Raw genomic sequence first — 21,579 nt, 5'->3', positions numbered from 1 at the left:
TCCACCCTCCTAACAGATTTCCGTCAGATAGTTTCCACACAGGCGAGCGCGTGCCTGATCTCCACCTGGAAGCACGAACCTCCCCTTGATTTGTACCAGCTGGGAAACAACTAAACAACAACTAGGCGGGATAAAAAAAGGCATTCCTGTTAGCATAAACATTTCTTGGTATGCAGGTTTTCCAGGTAGTGTTGCATTAAAACTCCCCAAAATGCTATTGAAGATCTAATGATTCTAGTACAAGATGCCAAGAGTGCCAGTAAATAAGTTTTACCCCCCCCCCGCGCCTTTATGAAAACCATCTGTAGTGCCTCATGAAGAGTTTACCTCAAGCTGTTTCTGCTCACACAATCGGAAAACTGTGAATATGAAACAATATGGCTTTCAGATGTTCTCAGGAATTCAGGAAACATAACGGCCATCAGCGTCGAATAAAGTAAATGATGAAACGCTCTTTATCTAATTATTAAATCAAGATAAATTCTGTTACTCGGTTTGACTTATAAATAAATAGTCTGCGTATTGTTCCGGGAGTAGCAATCCTTCAAATAAACCTTATTTCTTTTCTTTGTTTTTTTTTTTCTTTTTTTTTTTTTTTGAGGGGGGTGGGGGGGGGGGTGAATTCTAAGACTTGGTCTGATCGGCACTTTGTGGAACAGTTAGCAGCCAAATTGTGATCATGCACATCATGCACGGATTAGCTCCAACATGCTGTCCTCTGACATCTGGATAAACTCTTGATAAACTCCAGTACTCCAGTACTATCCCGTGCCATCTGGATAAACACGTTATCACCGCTGATCAAAACATTCCACAGATGTTCTGGAACAAGTCCACACCTCGAATCATCTGTCATAATCTTCACGTCTTTCGTCGTCCACTTCATCAGTTCCTGATGAAAACACATCACGAGTGACAAGAACAAAGGTTTAGATGGTTTTTATCAATATATGATCCACACAGAAACTGTTTGCAGGTTTCAAAGTCATCATTTTTTCAGCCTCTTCCCGCCTCGATCAAGTGATGAGTGCAATGATTTGACTTTTCAGTGATCTCCAGAGGTCTTGGCTTCAGAAAAAAAACAATAGAAACATGAGATATTTGTGACTGTAACTTCAATTCATCTGAGACACAAGTAATTACCAAAACTGGAGAATATTCAACTGTTGAGGAGATGTATGTCCAGTTTACGACATGTCATGTCTCTCTGATTTTTGCCTCAAGTGTTAACTCTTCATCTGTTATTCTGTTGTAAACTGTGGTGTTCCTCAGGGATTAGTCTTTGGCCATTTGGAAAATGTCATCAGAGAGCACAACATTTGCTTTCACAGCTATGCAGATGATACACAACTATACGGTGCTATGTCTCATGGTGACCCAGGGAACAGATGCCATTTTTAAATGTATTTCAGATTATACTTAGTCTTAGACGGCTTTCTACAGCATAACCAGGACAATGTGAAAGTGTTAATCATTGGAGCAGAGATACAGAGAGAGAAAGTGAAGTTACAGCCTCAATCAAAACATCTCAAAATTACTTTTAAAGTCTCAGCTTTGATGTAACAAAACTTAACCAGTGAGCTATAATCTGACAGTTTTCCTGGTTTTTGAATAAACTTTGCCACAAATACAAACATCACAGAAATATAACTGATTCCAACTGCAAATCTGGTCAAAACGTTTGTGATGAAGGATTAGAATAATGACAGATTCAGTCTTTGAGATCAGTTTCTGACAGATGTGGTTGACAGTATCTCATATTGAAAAGGAGTTTGTATCCTGGGAGGCACTGTGGGAGTTAAACGACATCTCCACCACCTCTGCGTCTGCAGCAGTTTCTCTCCTCCGCTTCCTTCTCTTCTTTCCAAACTTCTTGGCCACTTTCATCATGTGCTGCCTGAAAGACGAGCCCAGGGAGGCGTAGAGGATGGGGTTGAGGCAGCAGTGAGTCAGGGCCAGGCATTCGGTCACCTGAGCCGCCTGGTCCAGCACTTTGCTCGTCCCACAGTGGGTCACTAAAGCGTAGACAGAATCCATTGCGCGGTAGACCTTCAGCATGTTATAAGGCAGCTGAGTGACCACGAAGACGCCCACTACCAGCAGAAGAACACGCAGAGCTTTCCACTTCTTCCCTCTGCTCTCGGACGGAAGGCCCTTCAGTGTTTGACCTACCTTCCAATAACAGATCGCCATGACCAGGAAGGGAAGAAGGAAGCCCAGCAGTACCTCGACCACTTCCAGGGTGGCTTTGCCACCACGAGCCATTGAGGGAGGATAGATAGTGAGGCACATGTTCCTATTAGATGTCCATCTCACTTCTGTAAGTAACAAATCGGGCAATCCAAGAAGGAGCGCTACCGTCCAAACAACTAAGCACACCTTCCAGCAGTGTCTCCGGGTAAAGGCCTTCCCCAGCCACCCCCTGCTGTCTTCACGTTGCACTCTGACCAGTGCCAGGTATCTATCCAGACTGATACACGCCAGCAGCATCATGCAACAGGTGAAGTTCACCGTGTAGCAGGCCGACATGATTTTGCAGACCGCTGCTCCCAGCATCCAGCCCCTGGCGGCGTCTGCAGCCCAGAACGGCAGCGTGAAGAGCAGGAGCAGGTCGGCCACGGCCAGGTGGCTGAGGAAGGCATCCGTCAGGGTCTTCAGGCGTTTGTGGTAAGCGTGCACGGCCACTACCAAAGCATTTCCGGCTAGTCCGACCACCAGACACAAAGCGTATATGATAGGAAGGAAGACGCCGGCGAAAGAACGGAGGTCGTCTTTCTCGCACAGGATGGGATAGTCGTCATAGCTGAAGTTGTAGCTGGCGTTTTCATTGTAGTAGTAGTCCTCCTCCTCAGAGGCGTCCATGGTGATCAGAAGAAGCTGCGAGGAAGCATATTTTGAGTCAGTTATGCAAAATATTCATAGCTGGTGAAATGATTCATATCCAGAGATGAGAGGATTACATTATGTTGAGGAAAGTTCCTTCAGTCTGCCATTAGTCGCAGATTTTGGCTTTTTGGTGTCAAATGCTACAGAGTGTTGAAGATTCCATAAATTGAAAATAGCACTTTGAAAAAACGATTCCCAGAGTGCAAGATTTAAAACCAAACATCTCAACACATGTGGGCCACAATTTCAGTCAATAGTTTTTTTTGCACATGTTCAAGTTCATCAGTAACATTTACTACAGCATCAACTGCATAAGTACAGATGCTGATAATGGCTCTTAACCATGGTCGAGAATCTCAGGTTAAAACTCAATATTTTCAGCCTTGGTTCCTTCATCTGGTAGGTAGCTGGATCAGAAGGACTCCTGCATGCTGCATCTGGTTGCTCAAAACTTGTCTCTTTACTGCAAACTTTCATGCAAAACTACATTCGCGTGAAGAGTGAGTCTAACTTTTTCACCTGGGCTGCACAAATGTCACCACCATCGCCTTGGTGTGCATTTGCTCTGGGTGACAGTGTTGTCTTCTCCACACCCAGACTTTCACTACGCAATTAATTCTCAAGTAGGAATATAGCAAAAATATTTACTTATTAAAAGCAGATATGTTTTTAAATAACACCTCTGCGACAATGTCTTCTTATTTTAGTATATCTTCAGATATTTAGCTTGAGCAACAATGAGAAAATAACTGACTGAAGCTTTGTAAAAGACACATGTGTTATACAAAGAGTAATATAAATAACACATTCCAATGGGCAAATATTGATTCCGTGCCATCATTCCACTGCAGAAACCAGCAACTACAACGCTCATGTTTGGATTTGTTCTGTGAATGATAAAGTGATAAAACTCAGCTGATTGGGAAACAGGAACTGTCGGAACAGTGTGGATACAAACATTCTTCTGGTTTAGAAAATTGTGACAAAGAAATCTGCAAACTTTCAAAGCAAAACAGCAAAACACAACACAATAATTACACGAAAATATTGTAATCATGTTACACGAGGTTAAACCTGATATTGGTCAAACAGTCCAACATGTAACGACTCAATTACCAGATACAGAATTTCATTTCTTCAACACATTTGCCACGTTATAGATGCTAGCAATCGACTATCTTAAGCCAAAGACAAAAACTGAAAGCACAGACTTTGTGAAATCTCAGGATATAAAGGGAAGTTATTTTTTAACAGAAGCCTAAAACTGGCTTAGTTTTAGAGGTTTAAAGGCTGAATTCTGTCCTTGGATACCACTTGACTGTGCTCTTTCCTGCAGTCCTCTCTTGTTGTTGGGAGTTCTTTCTGTCCCTCTGCATGTGCAGAGGAAGACATGAGCAAAGATAGTATAAATGATCAACTTCCCCTGGAGATCCCCTGCTCAGATTCCTCCTCTTTACAGTACATCAAACGTCTGCTTTAGTAGTGTTCACAGAGACATCCGATACATCCTGCTGTTGTCTTCAGTCCTACGACTGCACAACGAAGACGAGCACTCAGTATCAATATCTGTAAGCTTAAGGTTGTAGACAATCGAGGGGGTTTGAGGTGAAGTACTAATGACAATAAGATGCAGACACAGAATAAAATTGACGCATTGAATGAAATAGCTCACTTTTTGTTCCCCAAAATTAAAGTATTGTACATTTGGTGCATACTGTGTATTTAGTTCAGTGAGGAATTCCTCATCAGTTATTTACATCAAATTATGCGACTTTAAGTAACAATAATACATCAGGAGAAAGTCACAGTCAGGTTACAGTGAGATTATTGCATGCAGGAGGCAAAGAGAAGTCAACACAGGATCAAATATTTCAGATACTCACTGAGTTTTATCTAAACTCTGAGTCCCGCTGGCCGCTCTGCTCTGAGAGCTGCTGTTTGTCTTCACACCCTGCACGGAAGGGTCTGTTTCATTTTACACCAGCCCGGTATGGGTGGGCGGACAAAAGGCCGGCCCCGTCTCCAATGAGAAAACAAATCCAGCACGCAGTTCCTCATCAGTCCTGGGAGAAACGCCCTATCAGGAACAAAATGGCTTTAAGGTTTGTTCCATTGTAATAAAAGTTGGACAGAGGACACCAACTATTGACCAGGCACACAAACAAAAAAACAGTCTTCACCAACGGATTCTCACAAATCCTGGGGAAAAGATATGATGAAGAGAAACAGGCTGAAGAACTGACGACTCACAAGCAATCCTGGGAGGGGAGGCAGAGAAACAAGGCACAGCTGATAACACCGGACGTGGGCTGAAGACCAGGACAATGTGAAATACGAGGACATCGGGAATCATGAGGGATTAAAAGATATGAAACCAAGCTCCACCAGAACACGAGCACCATGACAGCCAGTCGATATGTTTGAAATATTCACCAATGTCTGTGCGGATCAACAACAGGCAGTGTTTTCGCAGAACTCCCTCGCAGGGAGAACTTTTTTAATTTTTCACTTTGGGTCGAACTGTTTTTGTGAACGAAGCAAACAACACTACACAGCACTGAGGAACGAACTCAGACATTCAAGATGAAACTAATGACTGTCGTAGTTGCGCTAGCATCAAAGCAATACTCCCGTCATATTAGGCCCCGTTCACACGACGTTTCAAGTGAAGACAACCGACAGCACCAGCTTGTGGCCAGACGTGCTAACTTGTTTCTGAGTTTCTCATTTTCATAACTCTGTCGAGCAAATGCAACGCTTTTCTGAAACAATATTGCAGAAAGGAAGCGTTTTGTCCTGAAACGGGGCCTCAGATCCACACTCGCTGGATATTTCAAGCAAATGAACCTCAGACACACTGCAGGGATTAAAACCGAAAGCCAGGCAACTTCCACTGTGAGGCGACAGCTTTAACCACTAACCACAACATCAAACTCAGCTTTTTCCCAAAATTCAGTGGGGATTATGTTAGACTTCGAGGAATTTAAAGTTTTCCCAAACAGCAATGAAGATGAAAAAAGAACACACACTTCGTTTTTTATGATGTTGCACCTTTTTTTTCTTTCCCATGTACAACAGATGTGCATAAAGAGGTACTTTCCATTCATGTTTTTTTTTTCTCTGGAATTAAGATCTGCAACACAACAGAGTAGAAGCTGAAGCTTTGTGTTCCTGGGTAACAGCAGGGCTTCGGTCCAGCTGCGTCTCGGATCGCAGCACATTTCAGACACACTTCTGAGAAGGATGACTCAGAGGGAGGGAGAAGTCAAGTGACCCTTGATGGTTTTGTCTTGTTTTTTTAATTGAGAAATGCCTTGCATGCTTTTTTTTAAGTATGTTTGCTGTGGGAGCGACTGGTGGATTGACTTCATTTCAGCAGCAGACGATCTGCATGTTGCTGCCGGATATCAACAGAAACGACGATGCTGCAATCTGAAAACTCTCAGAAACTCTTTCATTTTTCATTTTTCTCCCAAAGTTCCCTGTTGTGCATCTCCTCTGAGCCCACAGGCAACAGACGAGAACAGTTAGCGGAGAAAACAAAAGCTCTTTTTTTTCTAATTGAATTCTGGAGGTTTTTTGTCTTAAACAGAGTTATTGAGGAATATTGATCCAAATCACGTACACATGTTGAGAGAAGCTGCTGGCCGGTGTAGTGAGAAACACATGTTTAATGGAGAGAAGCTATTTCTTTATTTCATGATGAATTGAGGCCATCAGAAAGGGGAACAAGAAAATCTTCCCCACATGATAACAGCGCCAGCACCACCCTCGACTTTTGATACAAAGCAGGATGGATCCGTGTTTACATGTTGTTCCAGCCAAATTCTGATCCTAACATCTGCAGAAATGGAGACTCTTCAGACCAGATAGTGTTTTTTCTGTTGTTTTAGCCACATTTCTTGTTCTCAGCTGAGGTACAGGACGTGTTCTTCTGCTGCTGGAGACCGTCAGATTCAGGGTTCCATGTGTTTTACGGTCAGAAATGGACCTTTATTTGTAACACGTGGTTATTTAATTAAGGTACTGTTACTTGAACCAGTCTGTCCATCCTCCTTTAGCATCCAGAGAACTGCAGATCACTGAATTAGTTCTGTTTCTACGTGATCTCTAGACATGGTTGTATGTGAAAATCTCAATAGATGAGTTTGTCAAGTCTGAAGGAAGCTTATATCTAGCTGGCGTCTCTGAACCTCTATCAAGAAGAGTGAAACGCACCACCGTCTCCTGAAAACTCACTTCATCGACCGCCCTGCAGACGATCTCACAATTCTTCCTCCCATCACTCATGAACAAGACTTCCAGAGCTTCAGGCCCCGTTTACACTACAATGTTTTCAAGTATTAGTCATGTTTGAGTTTGACGCTCTCTGCATCGTGCTGCTTATCCCTACTGACAATTACATTCACCACTAGTACATCCAGATAGAGTTTTGTTCACTCTTTAGTGATACGTTTAAATGAAATGCTGGGTACTGTGGGCTGTGGAGTTTTGCCACAAGATGGCAGCATTGACGAGGATTGATGTTTCAGCAAGAAAGACAGTCACACTGAGTCACATCCAGTTTAAAGGAATTCATGCATGTTTTGGGACTTTGGGAAGAAACTGGAGTCCACGGAGAAAACACATGAACTCCCAATGAGAACATGCAAAAACATAAAGATGGAACACAGCATGCCAGAGTGCAAACAACTACACTACTGGTTGTGTAAAGACATTGTTCAGTGTTCTGAACATGGCAGATCTGTTAATCAAGCTGAATGCTGCTCGTGTCAGGGTTAGACCTTTGACTGAGTTCTGAAACCCAAATGCCTCGGTCAGCACTGGTTCCTAAACCCACCAAGCTGATCCTCTGAGTCTGCCTCGTGAGGTTTGGTAAAAGAACCCCATTGTTATTAGATTCTTGTTTTCCATCCAGGTGGGAACTTAAACCCGATCGCAAAATTACCCATGAGGCCTTGTGTCAACATGGGGACAAAAATGGTCTTTGAGATGAAGACATGTTTTATGTTCAGTCTGTGGTTTGGTCAAATTTAGGTTAATTGTTTGACAAGTGGTAGATAGGATTCAGGACCTGATTGTAAATCAGAGTACTCAGTTGGTTTCAATATGTAGAGCCAGGGATTCAAATAAAAAACAGGCATTTGAGATAGATTGTGCATGTGAAACGAAGAAGTCAGAATACTTTTCAACGTAAAACTGATGTTCTACTGGTGTTTTTCCATTTGAAGAGTCCTCTTCCTGTCCATTAAATAATAAGATCAATGAATCAATCAGTCAGTCAATGACAAGTTAAATCAAGAGTCCTGACACATCATCTTTGAAATATGGAGTTTCATATCAAATTGTGTACACCATGCAAGAAGTAAAATCAACATTCATCTCACATTTTGAACAGACCATGGTGGGGTCTCTAAAGTTTCCAGAAGGGGGATTTAAAAAGTCCTGTGAACTCACAGTGCATGTTATCATGTCAAAGATGGAGACATTTCCCAGGTTAGTTCCTGTGTCCACCATCCCTCATGCTGCTTCTCATAACGGTATCTTTTAAACATTATAACCCATGTCTTATAAAAATGTGTGGACAATAATGCCTTGTTGCTTTAAACAGCCTGTTAGATGGGTTTTTCTAATTTTTGGTGTAGTTTGCTTTTTTTTTGTTTCTTAAACTCCAGGGAGTAACAAAGAAGAATACAAAATGGCTCTGTTATCTTAGCTTCAGTTATTCTGAAATATTAATGTGTTTAATATATGTGCACTAGATTTTAACATCCAATTGCATTAACTGTTAAAACAACTATAACAATAAAAATGAAAAAAAAAAAATGCTTCTTGGTTGAAATTGCATGTTTTTATCACTGTTCTCTTTCTTTAACACGTTGCAATAAAAGCGGCAATCTGTCGAACCACTAGACCAGTCCAGGGTCACAGGGTGTTTTCAGTTTTTAGACTTTGAAAACCGTAAATTTCATTGTTTTTGACGTTGATTGGGTATTTCAGTGTTTCTGACTATAAGAATGGTAAAAATTTAATTTTTTTTTTTTTTTTTTACTTTGAGAATAGTTATTTTTTTGCGTTAGGAAGGGTGGATTTTGACATTTTTTTACATCTGTGGTGCATCAGGATTCACAAGTACTAATGTTCTAAACTTTAAGAGTTGTACATTTTAATGTGTTTGACTTTAGGACTTGTGGCTTTATTCTTTGTGACTTCAAAAATAGTGGATTTTCATGTTCTTAATATGAAGGAATTGTATTTTAAGCTGTCTGGCGTTATAAATAGTAGATTCCTTGGAGCTGCTCACGTAAAACTGTGGCAGGGTACAATGTGTACAATCTGTCATGAGGTCATTTTTCAGAAATATGTCTGTTTTTATTACCATTATTGATATTAATATTTGAAAACACAATAAACTGGTTACTTGATTCTCATTGATAAGAACCTGATCCACAGTTTAAATGTGAAAAAGTAAATAATCTGTAATACTACACTGAAAGCAAACTGTCGGAAGTGGAGCCTGTTGTTCGCAGTGCATCATGGGAAACGAAGTCTTTTCTCAGAATGGATCATACCAATATTAACCCGCATAATTTAGGTCAAACAACGGTTTCCCATCTTTTCACATTTTTAATCCGTGTGTTATTTTTATTTATACTAGTTCGTTTTCTAAATTTGGAAAACGAGCCTTGCTATCGTCGACACTCCGGTGAAAATCGGGAGCGCGCCCCCCCCCCCCCGCCGCTGATGAATACGGGCCGCCCGGTAATGCGAGTCCTCTTCCACCGTCGGATTAGAGCCGAGGGAGCACGCAAAGACTCGATTATCGAGCGATAAAACGCCATAAAACACACCAGTAAGTGCGATAAAGTTGTATTTTCGCAACCTTAGTCACGAGCTGGGGAGCAAAGTCGGCGAAGCGCGCGAGCAGGCGTGAATTTGTGGCTTTTTGTCGCCACGTGTTCAGGACGAGTGCAAGTTGGGAGGGCTGTCAAAAACTTGTGCGGCAACTTGTAGCTCGGAGCCAGCTGCTCTTATCACTAAATTATCGCTCTGAGCAAACATTTCCTGCTCGCTGTTTGACCCCGAGTAGCGGGAAACCTGTAAAATCAGCAGCATCCAGCGGCTGAGTGTCCTCACTGTGTTTCTCTCTCTGCTAGCTCTCAGTGCAGCTCTCAGGTGAGTATGGATGCTGTTCACACCAGTCCTGGTCCAGGGCCGCTTCTCTCTGCAAGGCTCATTTAATGCATCCGGACTTTCATGATTTAGGAGGGTTAGCACTCGTAAGTGCATTGTATGTCTGCGGTATTTTTGATCAGAAGATATGAATAATTTCACTTCTGATGAGAACCGAGTTTAGCGATTAAAAAAACACACCTTCAGTTAGAGCTCTCCACTTTGGTACCCAAACTTTACACAATGCCAGACCAAATTTAAGATTAAAATGTGGAACTTATGGGGGAAGTTTTGCCCTGAAAGGATGTCAGATGTAGTAAATATCCAGACACACTCCTAAAAGTGAACTAATCTTTGATATTTTCAACATTCTGAAAATCTTTGAACACCAATATTTGTCATATAAAAATTAGTTTCCCATTTTTAAAGAAAAAGTTATTGATATTTAAACGAAGGGAGTCAAACTGCGGTGCGTCCCGCATGTTTTAGATGTCTTTCTGCTTCAGCTCACCTCAGCCTCATGTTGATGTTAACTCTGAGCCTTTAAAAAAAAAAGAAAAAAAGCCCAGTAATAATGAGCTGAGCTCTCACAGCACTCAGCTGTGTTGCAACTGGGAGAGATCTGAAGCGTGCAGGACGTCGGCCCTCGAGGACCGGAGTTAGACACGTGTGATTTAAAGGTTAACATTCAGTATTTGAGAATATGATCAACCCATCATGCAGGGGAAAAATAGCATTTTGTCTTAATATCTTGAGTCTGTGAATGAAAGTGATGCCTGAGGGTTTAGCAGGTTTATCAAATAATCTGTCAGAAGAGGATAAATCACCTCAGCAGTGTGTGAGCAGGTGTGTGTAGAGTTCAGTGCTCTGATTTGACGCCTGAAATGTGGCTGTTTTTGCCGTTTGCCTGTAAACGCACTGCTGCTGTCACACCTCCGCCATGTTGTCAGCTCTGTGTCGACATATCGGTGCATGTCATCTGAATTTACCTGACAAGCAGAGAGCGCAAACAGCCACTTGTAATGTCTGCAGTATGAAGTGTGTGTGTGTGTGTGTGTGTGTTGGCTTCAAAGCTTTGTTTGAAACACTTAAACAGTGAGACACGGAAGGAAACAAATGCCTGACTTATGAACGGTAAATAATCCTCCTGAGAGACGGTGGAACATCAGTCCTGATATTCTGAGCCAGTTTTATCAGATTCGGTTGTTAATTTCACTGAATTGCGTGTAGAACCCTAAAAACGGGAGACTAACCAGAACTCTAAGATGTGACGACGTGTGTGTGTGCGTGTGCGTGTGAAAAGCATCCAGTGACTTGATGCAGAAGAAAGCGGTGTTCAGGCACGTCCTAACCGGATTGCGGGCCACGTCGACCCCTCGTCCGTGATAACCTGGGTTACATTTTGCCTTGTTTGCTCTGAAAGTGCAATGTGGGATTGATCGTTGAACCTGGGTGGGCGGCACCTGGCTTTATCAGCGCCCGTTGGTCTGTTCCCACGTCGCCTCGGCTCATTCTGAGCCCGCTTCTTGTTGCAGTCTGCGGCTGTTTGATCAATCCGCCGTCTCTTTGGCTTCGAGACCACATTGGTTTCACAAATCGGACGATTTGTGGGTTTTTTTGTTGCTAACCAGCGAGTTAGACCGCGGCACTAACTTCATACTCGACTAATGCCACCAGCTTCCGTCGGCTGCTTCTGTTCTTTTCTGGCACGCAAGTGAGTAAGGGAGAGAGACGGAGACCGCCCCGTGGTTGAGGAATGGATCAGTCTTGGCCGAACCGTCACCCTAGAGGCGCCCCTCAAGGCGCCGTTCCCGTGGGCGCCTTCCGGCAGGGCGCCGCCGCAGACCGAGGCATCATCAGCGGCGACAACCTGCAGTTCGGGAGGCTGCGCCGCCCCGTCAGGGTGTCCCAGTCCGAGAGCTCCGGCCCCGAGGACGACTGGCTGAGCTCCTCGCCCATGGCGAGCGGCTCCTACGGCCAGAGCCCCGTCCTGTACGGCGTGCACGGCGAGGCCGCGTGGGGCCACCGCGGCTCCTACGAGCAGGCGGAGAGCAACCACCTCCATCGGTACCCCTCGTCCCCGCGGAGCCCCAACACCCGGGGGGCCCTCACCTTCCACTCGAGGCGCGACCACGGCGTCACCACCGTGAGGGCCTCGGGAACGCCGCACCGCCAGTCCAGCCGGGGCCGCTACCGCACCTCCTCCGAGACGGAGCAGGGGGGCAGAGGCGGCCGGGGCCCCCAGCCGAGGAAGAGGGGCCTCTCCGAGACGGAGGGCCGGTCCAGATGGGACAAGTATGACTCCGTTCAGAGGGCGTGGCGGCGACCTGATGTGTGTTTGAGGTTGACTGATCGCCGCCGCTCTCTGGTTTCTGTCGTCTGTCTGCACTTCCTGTCGGTCGCTCTTAACTCGTGTTGGAAAGCAGGAGGCGGTTTGTTCCTCTCCTCTGTGTGGAGCGTGACGCGTCGCCGTCACCTCCGCTGCGATGTGCATCCTGCTGACAGCCTGTGGTTTTTTCCTGTGATGGGGGGCTGGGGGGGCTCGCCGCTCGCCGCCCGCCCAGCCTTTGTCCTGTAATCCCCACTCTGCAGAGCAGGCAGCTCTGTCTGGGTGAGGAATGTGTCGTCGTGTCTGCTGGGGGGGTTTCAAATGTTTGTCTTTAATGACATGGTTTCTCTTGTCGTCGTCACGTCGGCTTGCTGGTTACTTTTGTTAAAACCGTTTTCAGCGTCAGTCTGATGCCAAACTGTGCGTGTGCGTGTGCATGCCTGCAGCGTCGCCCTAATCCAGCGGTGTGGTGTGGCTCAGTCACTCACCGTAACGCCCGGCGGACACTCTCCGGCCAGATAAGATGCCAGACAGCGGGCGACGCGGCGTCGAGCGTCTACTAACCTCTCTCCCAAACCCCGCCCCCTTTCCCCCCCCAGCGCCAACATGAGCGGACTGCAGTGCCTCGCCTCCGAGAACATCTGGTTCGACAAGCACCGCTACGACGAGGCGGAGAGACGCTTCTACGAGGGCGCCAATGGCCCCGCCCCCCAGCACCAGGTGAGAGCGCACGCAGGAGCCGACCGAAGGGCGCCCGTTATGTAACCAGTCACTCTGCCACGTGGACGAGTCGACACGGAGAGAACACCCCCACACTCAGCAGTGTCAGTAATATTAGTTTTCTTTTTGGTTCCAGTGTGAATTCTGATCCGGTGTGTGGAGGTTTCTCTCTGCAGTGTGTTAAATTTACTGCCTGCTGAAGTTTTCTCTCAGACGGTAGAGCTGCAAGAAATCTGATTCCACTCAGCAGGAGTTTCAGTTCAGGGGTCACAGAGCGTCCAGCGTCATCCTGAGTGTATATATAAACTTTACGTTTTCCTTTATTGTGGCTCAGAGTGAACATGATGACAATATCAATATTTAAACAAAGTCAAACCATTTCCACGAAATTTGACTTCAATTTCAAAATAAAGCCAATCTTGATGTATCAACCGTTGGACGCCTTCAGAAGACGTGAAGCCGGCCTCCAGTCGTAGTTTAGCACTTGAAGATTCAGTTTCAGCCGTGTTGTTCGGGTTCGGTTTTTAGCGTAGCATTCCTCTCCACACGCCCTCTCCGCGGCCCGGCGTTCGGCGGCTCGGCTCAGTTTCCCTCGCTGCCCTTTCGCTGTGACCGGCGGCTTCGCGGCGTTGAGTCAACGGCGGCGCGGCAGCTGCATGCCAGCCGGGCCGCTCGATTTAGAAGCGGCTGTTCCTTGCGGCCGGGGTCAGGTGGTTTGGCAGCTGTCTGCGCTCCTCACAGTCCCGAGCGCCGGAGTCTGCACACAGAGGGATTAGTGGGACGGTCATGTCCACAGCGCAGCGGGACGGTCCTCCTCATCACAACAACTCTCTTTAATATGTTTAGAGTGAAACGAGATTACGTCAACAGAGTTTCCAGAGCGAGCTCGAGTTCAGTGCCAGAACAGAGTCTGAGGTCGAGTCGTCCCGTTGAGCTTGTGTTTCAGTGTCTGCCGCCAAAATGCAGGACGTGATGCTAAATCCCCAAAGAACAGGAGCACCCTTCAGTCCTTTCAGCCGCAACGCAAAATCCGACTGCATCAGTCAAGACGCCCGGAAGTCACTAAATCTGGACGATTAAACCGTTTGTCTTTTTCTAAATACTGAAGCGGTTTTCTGTAGCACAGCTTTCATATCTGAGTTTTTATACAAATGTGTCTGAAAACAGTGTTTTTCATGAAAATGAGACCAAATCCTCCCAAAATGCTGCTGCAAATGTTCTTTTTTTAAAGGAATACAATGAGCATGACATACGACATTACTAAGCATTATTGGGGGAAAAATGCAAAACAGAAATTGTAAGTCAAAGTAATTCAAGTAGTTGGTGTCGCGGTGTTAAACATGTAGCCTCGAGCACAGATTCCTGAGCTGATGTTATCCATGACGTTACAATCAAACGATACGCATTTGCTGATGTTAGAGGATAAAACATTTTGTATTGTGCACATATAGAAATTTAGTGATTTGTTCATCCACTGAAATTAGTTTAAAATGTGTGAAATACTGCAAGTAGTTGAAATCGCTTCCAAAGTCTAATTATTTGTTTAATGTTTTAATATAGTTTAATGAATTGAGAAGAGTGTAAGATTTGAAGATCACTGTTGGTATGCTACAGTCTGCAGACTTACTTTCCTCTTATAATCCTACTTAAAGGGACTTAAGGCAAAATTTGTGAAAAACTACACATGCATTTCCAGTTGATTCAATGCTAACGGGTCGTGAAGCATTAAAAACCTAAACTAACAGGCCAATCCGTGTATCTGTCTGTTGCCTTATACAGGCTGTGTGCCACAGAATTTGTTGCAGTTCGGGGTCCGAATTTCCCGCGCAGTCGTGGGGATGTGACGTGAATTGACGCTGTATGCGCGTTGCCGAACAGGAAGAACATGGCCGCCGTGGACACGGACTCAAACACTGCATCCCTGGTGCAGTGCTGTGAAGACAGACAGTCTGTAAAAGCCTCAGTATGCTTCCCCGTCACAGCGACGCCGTTCCTACGCCGTGTACGTAGCACCCTACGCAGCGCCTACACTAGGGCTTGACGCGCACCGGAAGTGTTTGTGCGCGCTCCCGTGCCACCTCCCATACCCACAGCGCCTGTCGCGGCAGCACTGAGGTAAATTTTGTAAAGTTGCCTTAAGTTCCTTTAATACAGCTTTCAACCAGCCAGTATGAACAAAGCTGAAGGTCAAACGCAGCGTGTGTGTTAACCTGCCATGAAACAGTGTCTGTTAAAGTCTCGGTTCAACATCACCAGTGAAAGGTTTGGTGTGAGAGCAGAAAGTCGTCCTTCGTCACACTCTGGGTCACCGCATGCCGATTATCTGTCCCGAGGTCAGACCAAGTTCCCTCTGTTGACACACCTGACGATAAAACCAGCCGATGGCTGAGAAAACCTCCAGCTGTGGAGACTAATCCAAACATTGCTTCAGCCAGTCAGACAGGAGTTATTTATAAAGAATGAGACCACGTGTTTTTCTCTCTGTGCATAAAATCCAGATCTCGTATAAAAGTGAAACTTTCCAGCAGCACCAAGCAGACCTCCTCTTCAGTCATGTGTCAGATTGTGTTTGTCTTCATACTTCTGTCATCGGTTTGAGATTTAATGGCTTGTCGATCGTGTTGTTGCAACACCGAAGCCTTCCGTAAAGCGGCTCCTAAACCAGACCCTGAGTCGGTACCTACATCTGCCTGTCTTGTCTGTTGTCTGTATTTCCCCTGTAACCCCCGGCCGGCCCTGGCAGGCGAGAACCGGTCCGCACGCCGCTAAAGGGCGCCCGCAGAAGCGGCAGCACAGAAATGTAAGTGGTGCGCTGCATGAGGCCCGGGCGTGCAGTGTGCGGCTCTGCAGTGTCACCGTCCCGCTCGCATTCTGCAGCCTTGATTTCATCCTTAATTTTTGGGGAGTATTTGGGTCGAATGAGCTGATCAATGTGTGTCTTGTTTTGATAAAAAGGCTGAAAGCGGGGGCTTCTCACCGCTGTTCAATGATCAGATTGGAGTTTTAGGAGTCTCCCCAGCGTTCAGCCTCTAACACGCTGCTGGAGAATGGGAGAGCGCTCAGTCCTCCACTTCTCCACAGCAGAGGGAGTCGAGCTGACGGTCGAATTGACTCTGACTAAACAGGGAGCAGGGCCGTGATTTTAACCCCAGCACCGTGTGACTGATTTCACCCGTGCATGGTGTCGTGTTCCCGCATCACTTTGTGTTTTAATTTTTTTTTTTTTGCGCTTGCTCTTAATTCAATGCTTGGGTTGAATCACGCTCATCTCTGGATATGTAAGCTCCGTCTGCTTGAACGTGCACAGCGCCCCCTGCTGACGGCTCTGTTTCCCCCACAGTCGTCCTCACATGGAGGAGATCAGGAGCTGGTGTCCCGCATGAAGACCCTGGAGCTGGAGAACCAAACCCTACACAAAGGTGTGTTTGTGTGTGCGCGCGCGCGCGTGTGTGTGTGTGTGTGAACCACAGGCTGCTGTTCACAGTTATGTAATTTTTACTTCCAGTTCTCGTACATCATCAAATTATAATTTCAAATCACAGTGGCTCTTCCTGATTAAAGATGCTTTAATCGCATTAAGTCATATTATTCAGCATGAGTGTAACACTGCTGTGTGTGTGTGTTTGTGTGTGTTAGTGGTGCAGGACATGAGGGCGGCGCTGCAGAAGCTGGAGTCCAGAGTGGCCTTCCTGGAGAAATCTCCCTCAGCAGCAGCCGTCCCCTCTTCTAAGGTACAACCTCACCGTCGCAGAAGCAGATCAGACTCGGCTGTAGGACGGTAGCTTAATCCCAGATCAGGTTCTTGATCTTAGGATCCATAAGGAAACTGCTCATAAACCATATTTGCACTTAGACCTTATTTAGTGTTTGTTTTTTCAGTCAAGTAAAAATGTGAAGATCGAAGTTTCCCCGTCTGTTTGTGTGACAGTTCTGTTCTTTTCTGTCTGTTCCCGCCTGAATCGTCCAGGCTGCTCCGACCCAGCAGGTGAGGGTGGAGAACGGCGACGACGACGAGGATGACGACGATGACATGGACCTGTTCGGCAGTGACGAGGACGACGAAGAGACGGCGCGCCTCAAGCAGGAGCGTGTGGACGCGTACGCAGCCAAGAAGGCCAAGAAGCCCGCCCTCATCGCCAAGTCGTCGATCCTGCTGGACGTTAAGCCCGTAAGTATCTTCATTTTTTTTAAAAAAATTTTGTGACAATGATTCATTTCTTTAGCGTCAACTCAAAACGCCACCTTGTGGCACAAAGTGGTATTGCAGACCTAATAAACACCACAGAGCGGGTCAGAAGCGACTGCAGCGTGTTAATGTGGGCGCTCCGTGTCTGCTCAGTGGGACGACGAGACGGACATGGCCAAGCTGGAGGAGTGCGTGCGCTCGGTGCAGGTGGACGGGCTCCTGTGGGGGGCGTCCAAGCTGCTGCCCGTCGGCTACGGCATCAAGAAGCTGCAGATCAACTGCGTGGTGGAGGACGACAAAGTGGGCACAGACCTCCTGGAGGAGGAGATCACCAAGTTTGAGGACTACGTGAGTAGAAGTGTTCATTTTCCTGCAGAGCCTTAAACACAGCTCCTGAAGCTGTGGCTGTAATCTCCTCGTCTTTGGAAAATGCTCCTGTGAGGCCAGGCTGTACAGCAGCCAAACCTTTTAGTTTTCATGTTTTTAAAGAGAGCAGCACTGCTTCTCAATCTCAACATGTTCATCCACTTTTGTGTAGAAAATTCAGAAACTAGATTAAGTCTTAAAATCTGTTCTCGCGCTCACTGATGAGCTCTCTCACACACACACACACACACACACACACACACACACACACACACACACTTTAGTCATTCTGAGTTAGTGTATGGAACGTGATTCAGTGTTTTAAATACCATTCAGCCACTGTGGAGTCAGACTGGAAACAAGAGCAGAAATACGTTTTAAATTCAGTTATATTTAATTTACTGAAAGACCTCTGCGCAAACCAGCTTTGTGTGTAACTCTTGTAACAAATGCAGTCAAATAACCAGCGCGTTGTTCCTCTGCAGGTCCAGAGCGTGGACGTCGCCGCCTTCAATAAGATCTGAGCTCCGTCTTCTCCACCTGCTCCACCAAAGCGTTGCTGCTGCTCGCGGCTCACACGGTTAATAAAAAGCAAAGTTTTGAGCACAAAAATCCGCCTGGCCTTGATTCCTCCTGCGGTTGTTGGATTCATTCTGGCGCTCTCATCCAGCGGAGCCGCAGACTGGAGCCCAGCCCCACCCAGAACCCCGGGTAGAGCGGCTGGCTGAAGGAGGTCTGGACCTTATGCAGCTGCAGCATGGGGTCCGACACGTTGTAGAAGGACAGGGTCCCGGCCCGGAAGTCCAGGAAGACCCCGATCCTGCGCCAGCAGGCGGCCGGGACTCTGACGCTGTGCCGGTCGTGGTGAAACGTGCACAGCGTGTCCGAGCAGTCCAGGCTCCAGGACTTGGCGTTGTGGCCCATCTTGCTGTCGTCGCCCCGCCCCTTCCGGCTCATGCTCTTGTAGCAGACGCAGATGGAGACGCGTCCCTCCCACTCCACCTCCCAGTAGCAGCGGCCCGCCATGCCGGCCCGGCACAGCACCTGGGCCCAGCTGCCGAAGCGGTCCGGGTGGTCCGGGTAGGGCTGAGCCTCCGACAGCGTGGTCACCGCCTGGCTGCCCTCGGCCAGCCACAGGTACGGGTTGGCCGTGTTGGGGTCCAGCGCGATGTTGTTGTAATCTGCACAGAGGGCGTGGATGAACACCGCGGACCGATCAGAGCGCACGGACAAGCCGATCATCAAACTCACATTGGAGTAAATCCGCTCTGGTCTGTGGCTCCAGGTCGTAAAGTGCGTTCAGGTCTTCTGCTGCTGGAAGACAAAGGAAATATAGTACCGTGTTAATGAATACTGCACAATCTAGTATATGAACAGTAGAGAATTATACTGGAAAGTAAAATATGTTCAGAGTCAGAAGATAAGAAAAATGTCCCCACAAACCCGTGTGTGAGATGCTGGGCTGTGTGGTTGTGTCAGGGTTAACAGGTTCTGTGGAAAACGGAGAGAATCAGAGAAAGCAGCGCTTGAACAAGTCACGGTTGAGGAATAACCGAACGACTGATGTGAAAGACTTTGGCCCGATGAGCACCAGCAGGGAACCAGAGAACTACTGTCAGCTTCTGCTGCTGCTGGATTCATGGATGTTGGAGCTGTGAGCTCAGAAACACGTCTGTGTTCCGTGTTTCCAGACACATAAATCTGTCTTTAGAAATGTTTACTGAAAGGTGCAGTTGCCAAACTTACTAGCATATAAAGCTATTAAAAACTAGCCGGCACAGAGACGTACCTTTAGTGTTTTCCGAGGCTCTCGGTTTGCTGCCTTCCTTCAGTGAAGTTTCTATAAATACAAATCGCTATCAGCAGTTGTTCGTGACTCCACATCTGATTTAACTTCTCGCTCCTCAGCGATGAGGAGAACGTACCCTTCTTAGATATTCTGCTGAATTCTTGCTGAAATGTCTCCTTCAGACTGTTCTTCAGGTCAGTCAGAGCCCCTCGCAGGCTCTTATACATCACATAGGGGAGCTCCTCCGTGTTGGGGATCTCCACTGTCTTGGCAGGAAAACGAAGGGATTTGCTTTTCTGTTGAGGCGCATGAACAGAAGACGGAGGGAACGATGAAGTGGACCCAGAAAGACGACTGAAGGAGCCTGAATATTTACGTCGTACCGTTCTCTTTGTGCATGTGACTGGTTAGACTAGGAAAAACCACTCCGTTGGTTTTCAAACTTATTTAGAAATACTTTGAGCCGTTCATGGTCGTGTAACCAGGGAACAAACTGTTCCTTTGACAGTCAGCTGGGACTCAACCCAAAGTTAGATATAGCGATATCGTGGATGGATCGACTACCTGGATGAAGTAGACGTGGTCGTCGGTGGCCGACAGCTTCTGCAGCTCTGCGTCCGTCCTCTGGAGCGCTGCGATCTCCCGCTGGACCTTGTCCAGCACGTCCTCGGCCTCCCTGACGGCCAGCCTCTCCTCGGCTCGGAGCAGGTCCTTCAGCTCCCGGCCCTCCTTCTCGATGGACCGGATCATCTTGGAGAAGATCCTCTCGCTCTCGTCGATGGCGGCCTCCGTGGAGTGCTGCGGAACGGCGGCCTTTGTTACCACGGCGCCTCATCCAGAGGGGTCGGATTGGGGTGGGGGGGGGGGTCCGCTCACCTTCACCAATCTGATCATGTATTTCAGCTCCCTCTCCGCCTCCTTCAGCCTCTGCAAAGACTCGGAAGACGAATCCTCCAGTCTTTTCTGAGACAGGAAACAGATCAGTGGGTTAGCATTTGTTCTACCTTTGATCACCACCTTGCGTCCCGGTGACGGGTGTAGGATGGGGGGGTTCGGACCCACCTGTTGCGTGGCCCTCTGGTCGTCCACGGTGACGGTGTGGTGGCCCCGGTGGCCTTCCCTCGCACACTGCGAGCACACACACTGCTGGTGCGTGAGGCAGTAGAGGCGCAGCAGCTTCCCGTGCTCCGGGCACAGCTTCTCCCGCAGGTGGTCCGAGGCCGGGATCAGCTTGTGGGGGTCTCGGCGGAAGCGCTCCTCGTGGACCCTCAGGTGGGGCCCGCAGTAGGAGCGCAGGCACACCAGGCAGGACTTCAGGGCCCTGCTGCCCCCGGGCGAGCAGACGCTGCAGCCGACTCCCTGGGGCCGGGGCAGGGGCCGGGTCGGGGGTGGGACCGGGACCGTCCTGCCCCTCTGAAGCGTCTCCACCAGCTCCCCCAGGACCGTGTTGCGGCTCAGCGCGGGTCTGGGGCTGAACAGCTGCCGGCACTGGGGGCAGCTGTAGCGCCCCCTCTGCTTGGGGCTGTCCCAGAAGCCCTGGATGCAGCGCAGGCAGTAGCTGTGTCCGCAGGGGACGGTGACCGGCTCCCTCAGGACCTCCAGGCACACCGGGCAGCACAGCTGCTCCACGGAGACGGCGGGGGAGGCCATGATCCTGCTCTGTGGACTCAGGGCGGGGCTCCCAGGTGTGCTGATCACACGTCTCAGGTTTCACCTGAGCAGCCAATCACGGCTCACAAACTTGACAGGAACCGTCCCACCAGCATTGTTTCTTTTAAAGGTACAGGCTTATTTCTGCTGAGTCACCGACCCGAGGACGGACGACACCCACAGTCTAGACACACCTCCAGCCGCTCCACGCTTTGTTTTCTGGACTAAGAAGCTTTCAGGACGCTACAGTGACTTGGTCAAGGTTACCAGATCTGCCTGTCGCTTTCCTCAGACCATGTTCAGGGTGTTTATTCACTTCCTGTTTCATGGCCCCGCCCCCAGGTGGCACTGTGACTGAGAGCAGTGGCCTCTGAGACGACTCAAACATAAATAAAACATCAACTTTGATGGTTTTAACTGTCTTTTTCCATTCAGATGAGAGCAGGCAGACGACAGGAACTAAAATCCAAACAGTTTGAG

The 21,579-nt window shown here is 47.5% G+C and overlaps 3 protein-coding genes across 6 annotated transcripts; 1 reads left to right on the top strand and 2 right to left on the bottom strand.

Moving 5' to 3' along the window:
- Positions 1-923: 923 nt before the first annotated feature.
- On the bottom strand, positions 924-4,882 carry ackr4a (atypical chemokine receptor 4a). Its single transcript, XM_030115990.1, has 2 exons — positions 4,770-4,882; positions 924-2,877 (listed from the first exon to the last, which is right to left on the bottom strand). The coding sequence occupies exon 2, from the start codon at positions 2,860-2,862 to the stop codon at positions 1,756-1,758; it is 1,107 nt and encodes a 368-aa protein (XP_029971850.1). The 5' UTR covers positions 2,863-2,877; positions 4,770-4,882; the 3' UTR covers positions 924-1,755.
- Positions 4,883-9,631: 4,749 nt separating this feature from the next.
- On the top strand, positions 9,632-18,302 carry eef1da (eukaryotic translation elongation factor 1 delta a (guanine nucleotide exchange protein)). 3 transcript variants are annotated; one of them, XM_030114514.1, is made up of 8 exons: positions 9,718-9,739; positions 12,988-13,108; positions 15,852-15,908; positions 16,449-16,527; positions 16,745-16,839; positions 17,076-17,276; positions 17,448-17,642; positions 18,146-18,302. In XM_030114514.1, exons 2-8 carry the CDS (start codon positions 12,995-12,997, stop codon positions 18,182-18,184), a joined length of 780 nt encoding a protein of 259 aa, XP_029970374.1. In that variant the 5' UTR covers positions 9,718-9,739; positions 12,988-12,994; the 3' UTR covers positions 18,185-18,302. The 3 variants fall into 3 exon arrangements, with proteins under 3 accessions (XP_029970373.1, XP_029970374.1, XP_029970372.1); XM_030114512.1 differs by lacking the exon at positions 9,718-9,739 and adding an exon at positions 10,044-10,062; XM_030114513.1 differs by lacking the exon at positions 15,852-15,908 and having other exon boundaries at positions 9,632-9,739; positions 18,146-18,301.
- Positions 18,049-21,115, bottom strand: LOC115405070 (E3 ubiquitin/ISG15 ligase TRIM25-like). Of its 2 annotated transcripts, none has more exons than XM_030114507.1 (8): positions 20,512-21,115; positions 20,326-20,412; positions 20,014-20,247; positions 19,586-19,745; positions 19,450-19,500; positions 19,104-19,151; positions 18,912-18,974; positions 18,049-18,841 (listed from the first exon to the last, which is right to left on the bottom strand). In XM_030114507.1, exons 1-8 carry the CDS (start codon positions 21,097-21,099, stop codon positions 18,309-18,311), a joined length of 1,764 nt encoding a protein of 587 aa, XP_029970367.1. In that variant the 5' UTR covers positions 21,100-21,115; the 3' UTR covers positions 18,049-18,308. The 2 variants fall into 2 exon arrangements, with proteins under 2 accessions (XP_029970367.1, XP_029970368.1); XM_030114508.1 differs by having other exon boundaries at positions 18,912-18,971.
- Positions 21,116-21,579: the final 464 nt, after the last annotated feature.

Source organism: Salarias fasciatus, chromosome 18 (genome assembly GCF_902148845.1).
Source record: "Salarias fasciatus chromosome 18, fSalaFa1.1, whole genome shotgun sequence".
In the NCBI taxonomy this organism is placed as follows: Eukaryota; Metazoa; Chordata; class Actinopteri; order Blenniiformes; family Blenniidae; genus Salarias; species Salarias fasciatus.
The sequence above is the reverse complement of the archived record's forward strand: the minus strand, read 5'-3'. Positions and strand labels throughout refer to the sequence as shown.

Excerpts from the sequence above, each read along its gene's own strand:
- ackr4a (XM_030115990.1), bottom strand. The coding sequence starts at position 2,862 with ATGGACGCCTCTGAGGAGGAGGACTACTACTACAATGAAAACGCCAGC.
- LOC115405070 (XM_030114507.1), bottom strand. The coding sequence starts at position 21,099 with ATGGCCTCCCCCGCCGTCTCCGTGGAGCAGCTGTGCTGCCCGGTGTGC. Across the intron at positions 20,413-20,511 it reads ACCAGAGGGCCACGCAACAG|AAAAGACTGGAGGATTCGTC; the intron begins GTGGGTCCGAAC and ends TTCCTGTCTCAG. Across the intron at positions 20,248-20,325 it reads ACATGATCAGATTGGTGAAG|CACTCCACGGAGGCCGCCAT; the intron begins GTGAGCGGACCC and ends GCCGTTCCGCAG.
- eef1da (XM_030114514.1), top strand. The coding sequence starts at position 12,995 with ATGAGCGGACTGCAGTGCCTCGCCTCCGAGAACATCTGGTTCGACAAG. Across the intron at positions 13,109-15,851 it reads GCCCCGCCCCCCAGCACCAG|GCGAGAACCGGTCCGCACGC; the intron begins GTGAGAGCGCAC and ends CGGCCCTGGCAG. Across the intron at positions 17,277-17,447 it reads TCCTGCTGGACGTTAAGCCC|TGGGACGACGAGACGGACAT; the intron begins GTAAGTATCTTC and ends GTGTCTGCTCAG.